Source organism: Babylonia areolata, chromosome 12 (assembly GCF_041734735.1).
Source record: "Babylonia areolata isolate BAREFJ2019XMU chromosome 12, ASM4173473v1, whole genome shotgun sequence".
NCBI classification, from domain to species: Eukaryota; Metazoa; Mollusca; class Gastropoda; order Neogastropoda; family Buccinidae; genus Babylonia; species Babylonia areolata.
Window position 1 is genome coordinate 26,560,663 of NC_134887.1, and position 9,767 is coordinate 26,570,429.

At 36.5% G+C, this 9,767-nt stretch overlaps 1 protein-coding gene across 1 annotated transcript; it reads right to left on the minus strand.

Moving 5' to 3' along the window:
- Window positions 1-2,945: 2,945 nt before the first annotated feature.
- LOC143288114 (protein NATD1-like) lies at window positions 2,946-7,499 on the minus strand. Its single transcript, XM_076596400.1, has 4 exons — window positions 7,356-7,499; window positions 5,556-5,697; window positions 4,785-4,897; window positions 2,946-3,637 (listed from the first exon to the last, which is right to left on the minus strand). The coding sequence occupies exons 1-4, from the start codon at window positions 7,422-7,424 to the stop codon at window positions 3,518-3,520; spliced, it is 444 nt and encodes a 147-aa protein (XP_076452515.1). The 5' UTR covers window positions 7,425-7,499; the 3' UTR covers window positions 2,946-3,517.
- Between the last annotated feature and the right edge of the window lie 2,268 nt (window positions 7,500-9,767).

Sequence of the window (9,767 nt, forward strand, 5' to 3'; positions counted from 1 at the left end):
TCCTTCCCCCCCCCCCCCCCCCCCCCCCCCCCCCCCCCCCCCCCCCCCCCTTTTTTTTTTCTTTTTTTCTTTCTTTCTTCTGATTCTTTTCCTGGTCCATCTTTGTGTTATTCTTTCCTCACCATTTTCCTGCTTATCTTCCTCTTCCACCTCCTTTTCCTTCTTCGTATATTTCTACTGTCAGTAGAAGAGGCTGTTTTAAACATTTTGAAAAAAAAAAAAGTTTTAAAAACGTCTATGGAACACGCATTAAAAACATTTGAGGAAATGAGGAAATCACCTTAAAATGATTGGCCGGTAACGTTTTTTATACTTGCTATCTGGATATATATATGGGTCAGTTCTCCATCTATACTATCCTTCTAGGACACTACGCTCTCTCAACACATCTCTGCTGACATTCTCAGTTCTCAAAGACCTCGGCAGAAAATCTTTTTCTGTCTGTGGCCTATGTATACTGTACATCCCCTAACTCTGTTCCAAAGAAAAATAGTGTTTTTCAATTTTCAAACAAAAAACTTAATGAAAGACCAACTATTTTGAATTCATACATGCCATTAATTTTGAATTTCAACTCTCATAGTGCATACAAGTGCATGCTTATTCAAATCTCCTGTTTATGGTGGTGTGTGTGGGTTGATGTCATCGAGGTGAATTAGTTTAAATATTGTGATTTTTATTCATGAATTGTTTGGGCATTGTACATGATGTTTGTGACTATTCGGGTTGTGGTATGGTTTCAAAAATTATGATATTCCAATTGGTGTTGAAGTATCATGATAGGAGACACTCATATTTAGAAATTGTGATGTATGATTCATTTTTTATCATTTTTCTCTGGGTTTTGTTTTTCTGTCTTATATGATAAAGAAAAACATGATGGAGTGGCAATTTTAACACTGCAGATTTGACATGAAAACTATTTCAAAGACATAGGCTTTGACACACTGAGGACAGACCTGGAGGAATCTGTTTAACACTGCTTCTGTGTAGTGCCCCAATGACTGTTCACAGAGTTGAGGGAGAAGAAGAAGAAGAAGTGATTTATGGTACACATGATCAGTGTTATTACATCAATCACTGTTTGAGTGTTTGGTTGGATGTCTGAAGGGTTATGATCTAAGTTGTCGTAATGTTGAAATTCATGTTTTGCACATCCCTTTTTTTCATTGTGCAGCACTAAGGAGCATGTTTTATATGGAAAGGTGCAATATAAATCAAAGTATTAACAGCCATCGACTCTATCGTGAGGACTTTTAACCAGCGTAAGCCAAGCAGTTCATCGACAACTGAAATAAAAATATTTTAAAAGAAGAAGAAAAAAAAGATGTATTGTAACTTTAAAACAACAGTGGATCTTAAAAAAGCATTAACTGGAAGATGGGAAAACAAAAAACAAAAAAAACAAGAAAAAGAAAAGAAAAGAAAGAAAAAAAAATTAAGAAGAAAATAATAGCCAGAACAACAGCAAAATCATAATAAATGAACGAACAATTGAAAATAAATAATAAGAAAAAGAAAGGAAGGAACAAATTGTTTTACTGGCATTTGTATGCAGTCATCGTTCACATAAAAGTCCAGTGGCAAAAATTCAACAACAAAACTGATGAGTGGACATCCGTGTGCGTGTGTTTATTTCTTGTTTAGTATGATGTCCTATCCTGGGTCTTCTCAATCCATGCACCTATACTTGTGCTTTGGTGCCAGCAGCACACTCTCACTCTCCCTCCATCTACCTGTCTATCTATAGATACACAATAAACAGACAGACAGATAAATATAATATTATTATTAAACAAACCATATACATGCATACACATCCACACACATACAAACATGCACATCCACGTGCGTACGTAAAATAATATAAAATATATATATTTTTTATTGGTTTATTCACAACCAGTGTTTTACATTTTTGACCATCACTTTCTCTAATGTTGAATGTTTCTGATTATTTCAAGTTATAATAAACACTGTCACCTTCCCTAAAAACCTAAAGTCTAAAGATTCAGAGATTTCAGATATTTTCCTGTCTAAATTTTGTGTGTGGATAGGATTGAAAACTAACATGAGAAATCAATCATAATAGAAATCAGACAATATAGAGCTGTTAGAAACTGATCACATGCACAGCACTGTTGCGAACCCAAACTGTCGATTTAAAAACATACATATGGATTTGTAGAACTGAACTGTAAAATAAGAAATCACACACGGTATAAAGCTAAAGGGAACTGATAACATGCACAGCACTTTTGCAAACCCAAACAATGAATTTAAAAACAGATTAACTCTTCCATCGCCATAGGTGACTTTAGTTGACTAGACAGTGCACTATCATAGGCGACTTATGCTGACATCAGAGGTCATGTTAACAAAACCATGCATTTTTTCATATTATAACAAAGCTTGACAGCTGCAGCCAGTTTCCCCATCAACAGTACAATGACTAACCTTTGTTCCCTGACCCAGTTTGAAGTGATCAAGTCCATATGTTGTTTTGACATGAACCAGCCTGTGACAGAGTATCGTATCTAAAGTATTTGGTGCTGGGGAGCATTTTTCCCAAAGGAACTTGGCAGTGAAATAGTTAAAGAATATGTTTCTGTCAAATGAAATTTAATTAACAAATCATCTGGGGTATTCCCAATGAAAACAACAGAACACAATTTAAAAAAGAAATAAAAAAAACAATGAGGAATTAAAAAAAAAAGGTCCTGGTATGATGAATTAGCTGTTTAGAGCCAGTTTAAAACTATCTGATGTTGTGAAGCATACTTAAGCAAATCTGTTTTGAAATCTGTTTAAAAATGTCAAACGTCTTTGGTGCAACAGAATTTGTTCTGCTGTGTGCTTCACCATACACCATCGTTTTCAGTTTCTTGATCTGAGAAAGTTCTGTAGAACACCCTTTTTTTTTCTTTTTTCTTTTTTTTTTCCCGAACACACACTTATGTAATTCATAACTGTAACTATATTTAAAAGCTTCCCCAAATGGATGCAATCTTCATGCAGAACCTGATGACTGTCCTGAGCTGTTATGTTTCTCAAATTCATGACAATATATAAAAATTCATATTTCTCACTCATGACACCCCAGACCACATTCTCTCAAAACATTTTACCACACACACACACACACACACACACACAGCCACATTTCCAATTACGTCAACATTTATTTATTTAAAAAAAGCACACAAAAAAAACTCTTTCAGTTTCTCAGTCAAACAAGCACAACATCTTTTTGACATGGAGACCTATAACACAGGAACCACAGTTTCTGAAGGTTTGCGAGTTAACACAAAGTACATTCCTCAGGTGTTTATCATTAAATCAATCAGATTTTTTTTCATGTTTGAATTCAGTCAGATAGGATATACACTTGTAGCCTTCAGTCACAACGACAGAAGGCAATTCTGGCTTTCATACAGGTATCCGATACAGCACATATTTCACATTTTCTCTAGGTATGTCGCTCAGTGACTCATCCAGCTAAGCACCACTGCACACGTCAATCCGACAGGATGTACTTTTGGTGACAAGGATTAGGGAAGACTTTGACATAGTGTTGCAGGTATGTACACGACAGGTGCATGGGTGTCACACGGCAGGAAAAGTAATCCAGTGCCGCCTGCAAAACATACAACATATTTTGTTAGTACTGCGTTAGTAATGTTCATCAATCAGTCTTGGAATATGTTGTGCTGTGCAGTGTTTGCCATGGTTTGCTGAGTTGTACTGTACAAGTCAAGGCCTGTTCATATCAGGGTCATTTCTAGATTCCACAAAGCTGCTGTGGTACAGAAGAAGAAATTAGTTCAGAAGAAAGAAACCCTATGGGAATGTGTTAATGATGACCAGATCTCACTGAGAATGAAGCGACAGCAAAAAAACAAACCCCATCAGTAGGGGGGTTAGTATGGGGCAGCCTAGCGTTGAATCAGAACAGGCACTACTAAACACCACCAGAGTGATTCTGCAGTAGCGCTGTGTCTCCTCAGGTGAGTGGCCTCCTGACTACCTGATGGTTTCTGGTAGACTGCCAATGCTTGGACTGTGACAGACAAACTCGAGAGTGGCTGTGTATGGGGGACTGGGGATGAGTGGTGTGGGAGTAATGCCAATGAAACAGTGCAGATGATGGAGCAGCAAAAAACAAAAACAAAAAAAAACAACAACAAAAAACCCCAAACCTTGATGGACTGAATGAGTGCAGTCCTCAAACAAAGAAACACCAGATCAAAGTCCAAACACTGTTATCAACCTGAAAAACCAAAATTACTTTTCTAAACTTGGCAATGATACTGTGAATTAATCAATAATGAATCCATTTTGCTGTTTAGTACAAGTACTGGTGAATCACATCTGACTATGGCTAAAATAAAACTGGTAATTCATTTTCAAATGTTTAACCATTGTTTTTTCAGAGTTCAGCTCAGATTTTATACCATCCTTTTCTGCCCTCTTTGCTCTTACATTTGTGACTTCATGTTATTGTGGTTTGTATTCAGTTGTAGTATTTGTGAAATGGATGAAGAAAAAGAGCAATAAGATTTTGCTAATTTCTCAGTGATGACGTGCATGTGTTTTTGAAACAGAAACTGAAACTGCAGACGGAGCTGTAAACAACTGTTTTGGAACCTGTGGTTGTCAGCACAAAACCAAGGGCACAAACACATTTTTTTTATATCTATTATGAATATCAAATATGTCCACACACAAACAGTAAAAGTGATTTGAAAAAAGCAGGATGAAAAGTCAAAACATCAAGAAATCACCTGTGCCAGAAGTTTAGCCACTCCTTTTCCCCTGAAGGCTGGGGGTACCTCTGTGTGCCACAGGTCCACTGCCCCCATAACAGTTGTTGTGTATTCCAACAGTGCTTCATGGCCTGAAAGTCAAGACACGTTCTACATGATGAATCCTCATAGCATCTGAAGTCTCCTCGTCACTCTCATCACTCCAAACACAGCAGAAACAAACTGATCAAGTCAAGCATCAAGCAAACTGAAAAAGCAAACAAACGAACTGACCAATCTATCACTCTTTCATTATGTCTGATGTCACACAAACAAGAAACAGCATAAACAAACAAAAGTCTTTGTGATGCTTGTTGTTCTTCACACTTATTGCATATTAGGATAAATTAAAAGCAGCTCAGAAGTACACCACTTCTTGGCTTCCTGGTAGCCAGAAAAAGAAAACAAAAAGAATATAAAAAGATAAATGTATCACACATACACTTGTGCACACACAAACATAAAGACAAATTTAACACAAACTCACATGTACACACGTTCACACACATATACAAACACATTTTCTCTCTCACTGCCAACATGCTCTCCAAGAATGAAAATAAATTTTCTGAAAACAAATGACAAAGGACATGAAAAATAAGGCCCTTCAGGTTTCAATAATTAATTCATTCTCCATTCATACGATCTGAGAATGTGACTTCAAATGGTTTGAAATATGACTGCAATTTGTTGCTACTTTCACTAACATCACATTCAAGCATAAAACAAAGCAGAAACAAAAGGTTGTACCTGTATCCAAACGGATGAAAAACTTCTTCTGTTTGGCATCATGCTGTACTTGAAGTCCTGGTTCTGATGATGAAGTTGCTTCATCGGCCCTTGAGCTGCTCATTGTCCTTTGGAATGTTATTGGACTCACTGTTCTTGTTTGCTGTGACATAAGCAAATGAGAAACTGAACTGAAACATTACTTCTTGTTGTTGTTGTTGACTTAATACTTATATCTTAACTTTTAAAATGTGTAAGCAGGCACATACATAAAAGTGTGCAAGTGCATCCCAAAGACACACTGGCCTAGAGATAACGCACTTGCCTAGGAAGCAAGAGAATCTGATGAAGCTGGTTTGAATCCCACACTTGCCAATATTTTCTCCCCCTCCACTAAACAATAAGTGGTAGTGTGGATGCTAGTCATTGAGATGAGATGATAAAGCTAGGTCCTGTGTGGAGCATGCACTTAGTGCATGTAAACAAACCCATGGCAACAAAAGGGTTGTCCCTGGCAAATATTCTGTAGAAAAATCCACACTGACAGGAAAACGCTTGCAGGCAGAATAAAGAACAAAAAACGTGAGGGGTGGCGCTCTCACTGTAGCATCACTCTGTCCCTGGGGAGAGCAGCCCGAATTTCATACAGAGAAAGCTGTTGTGACTACAAAGTCCAGTACACCTGCACAAATTTGTTGTCTCAAACACCAAGCTCCTTCCCCCCACAAATATGCACACATACAGATACACAAACTCAATGTATACAATTATTCCACGTGCATCTCTCAGACACTCAAGGCCTCATTCAGTGAACCTAAACACACAAATACACATTTGTATACAAAACATACCAGCATGAACTTCATCCCATACATGTATAGTTAAATGTTACACACACCACATGTGTGCTTGCATGCTCACAATGCATGGGATCTATTTTTTGCACATGTATAGAATCACACAAGTTAAAAATGAAAGTACTATTTCTTTTTTTCTTTTTTTTTAAATGACCTCACATGAACCAATTCTTTTCTTCCTTTCTTTTCTTATTCATTTTATTTTCATTATTTCTTTTTTTTTAATAGATTTTAATTAAATGTCATTTTGCTTCTTCATTCAATGATGTGTAGTTCAAGTGAGTTTGTCTTTTGTTCTGTTGCTGGGTTTTTTATTTTTGTTTGTTTGTGTTTTTTTGTTTTGTTTTTTGTTGTTGTTTATAAAGACAGGGTTCTATTGTTTACCCCAGCTGTTTTATATTGTATGGTATTATTTTTTGTCTGAACATATTTCTCAGTGTGAAACTCAGGCTGCTCTCCCTATTGAGTATGAGTCACTACAAAGCAGTAGCACCCTTTGCTCTGTGTGTGTGTGTGTGTGTGTGTGTGTGTGTGTGTGATGTATGCGCATGTGCAAGTGCGTTTGTTTCACTGTCATGTATACTTTTCAACAGACTTTTGTCTAGGACAACTCTCTTGTTTTCCGCTGGTTCGTTCACATTAATATGCTAACTACATGCTGCAAATATATTATGGGACCCGATTTATTTGTTTCATCTGAAAGACACCAGTACCACCCGGACTACCAAATCAATCCTTCTTCATTGCAGAACAACAGACAGCAGCTGGACATGAAAACTTATATGATTTCATCTTCAGATTTTGTCAAAATGCTCGACTTCAGTCTGTATGTTTTTAACTGATTTGTCATCCATCACTTGGCGTCTCCAATAAACTCAAAACAACGACTGGTTGTGGTAGTAGCAGCAGTCGTAGTAGTAATCCGAGGTATGGGTACACAATTATGCAGTGACACCATACTCACACAAACAATTCTTCCCACGGACTGTCTGCAAAAGCTTGATATCATCGCAAACTTTTTTATTTGCATCATGATGGAAGGTCATCCTCACCGAGCTGGCGAAGTCACCTCCCTTGCCTCTGGCCTAGTTTCACTTTTTCAGAACAAGTGTTATCTTTTCGAGCTCGGGGGCTCTACGCAAGTCACAAGGTCTTCTTATCTGTTTTGCAGAAAAAAAGAGGACGTGACGGAAAGAGTTAGACGAGGTGAGCCCTAACCATCCCTCGGTCGTTAGATGATGTGGTTGCAAAAATCAGTCACATCGAGACCAAAGGACCAACGACCATTCAATGGCTAGGATGGAACCACTGATCTAAAAATAGTATATATACATATCGGTGGGATGGAACGTCGAGATCAAGGTCAAGAAGAGCGTGTTATCAAATTATGGTGACGTAAGTTGGCCACAATGATGTGTACTGAGGTCAAATGACCATAAATTGGTGACCTGATTATTACGGATCAGAAATTTCAAATGGCTTATGTTATTACCATTATCAAAAAGTAATTTTCAATCATTTTACAAATCATTTTTGGATGTAATGTATTTTAATGTCCAAATTATTACTTATGACGCAAATGGTTTGTCGAAGTGACCTTCTTCTTTGTTCCTGGGCTGCAACTCCCACGTTCACTGCATGAGTGGGCTTTTATGTGTTTGACCATGTAGGCAGCCATACTACGTTTTCGGGGGTTGTTGAAGTGATAATGTGTCAACAACAACAAAATAATAATTATGAAGATTTAGAATACTATATGAGTTTGTGTGTATGGAGAATGAATGTTTAATGCATTTTGGCCATGGGCACATATACATATATAATTATATCAGGAGTCTGGGGGAAGGGTTTATAAGTAATTAGCGAAGATATTCTGTACAAAGACAACAAACAGACTCCACCATATGACAACTTAATTCGCATACACAATATGAAACAGTTCTATGTAAGGTGAATCATGAGCAGACAACCAGCAGACAGTATCATTTCTATCTGGTGTCAGGGTTGAGTCCTGTATACTCTATACTTATCACTTTCATGTTACCTCAGAATTAACATTATTAGACCTTTGGTGAATACAACAAAATTAGAATTAGGGTCTTTGGCCTTCAAGGAGCAAAGAAGACAATCTTCGATTCTTCTTCATTCATGGGCTGCAACTCCCGCATTCACTCACATGTACACAAGTGGGCTTTTACATGTATGACCATTTTTACCCCACCATGTAGGCAGCCACATTCAGTTTTTAGGGGAACCTTTGAAACAATATTATAGCTGATATTAATAAGCTTGTGAAAAGGAATATTGTATAAATTTTCTTCATGAAGTCAATATACAAGGGACAGTTATGAATGAAATGATGCTCATTTTCTGCTGACTTGTCACAGACATTGCATGTTTTCCCTTGGAGTCTCACTGTTGCCATGCGAGTTATTGATATATATATGTATATGTGTGTGTGTGTGTGTGTGTGTGGAGAGAGAGAGATTTTTTGTTTATACATTTTTAGAACATAAAGGTGGTGTGTTAAAAACAATGTGTTAACAGTAACAGTATAAAAAAAGTTTTAAATCTACATAATATCAGTCTGTCAAATATCTCTTTGTGCCAAAAAGGGAACAGTAATGTAATAGGGTGATGATACTGAAATATACCATTCCTGAAATCACTTCTGTGAGAGTTTGATCAGAACAGAGATATGTGTATATAAATGTAATCTTTTCTAACTTAAATGTGCTTTTTAAGCTTTTCCCTTTTTTTTTTTTTTTTTTTTTTTTTAATCCAATATTCTTCTGAATGTGTAGAACTTTAAAAAATTTTTTTATTTTTTTTTTTTTTACTATTATTTTGTTTTATAATAAAAGCAGATTGTTTATATGAATAGATGGGAACCTGCACAGACACACACACAAAATGCCCACATATATGCAGCCAAAATACAGGGTTATTACAAAGATATTTTTTACACATGATACAAAAAAAGCACTTTTTTTTTTGCATAAAATCTACTTTCATGTATTGTGTATAAATCTGCTCAGACAAGGAGCAGACATACACAATATATATTCACACACATTGAGTCTAACCAGATCTACATTGGTGTATATGTAAAAAAAAAAATAAAATAAATAAAATAAAATATCCCTAGTTGTTGATGCACAGGCTTCTGCATGAAGTGTAATGATGCTGTTTGGTTCATTGCTTTTGATATGTAGCTGTTCATTTTTTTTTTTTTTTTATCCAACCTTTGTCACATTCCATGTGTGTGTGCATGTGTGTACTGGACTTGGATATGGGCTGAAATATTGTGTTCGGTGAGTGACAAGCCTATGGATACACAATCAATTTCCAAATGGATGAATAAAGATGTATGTAT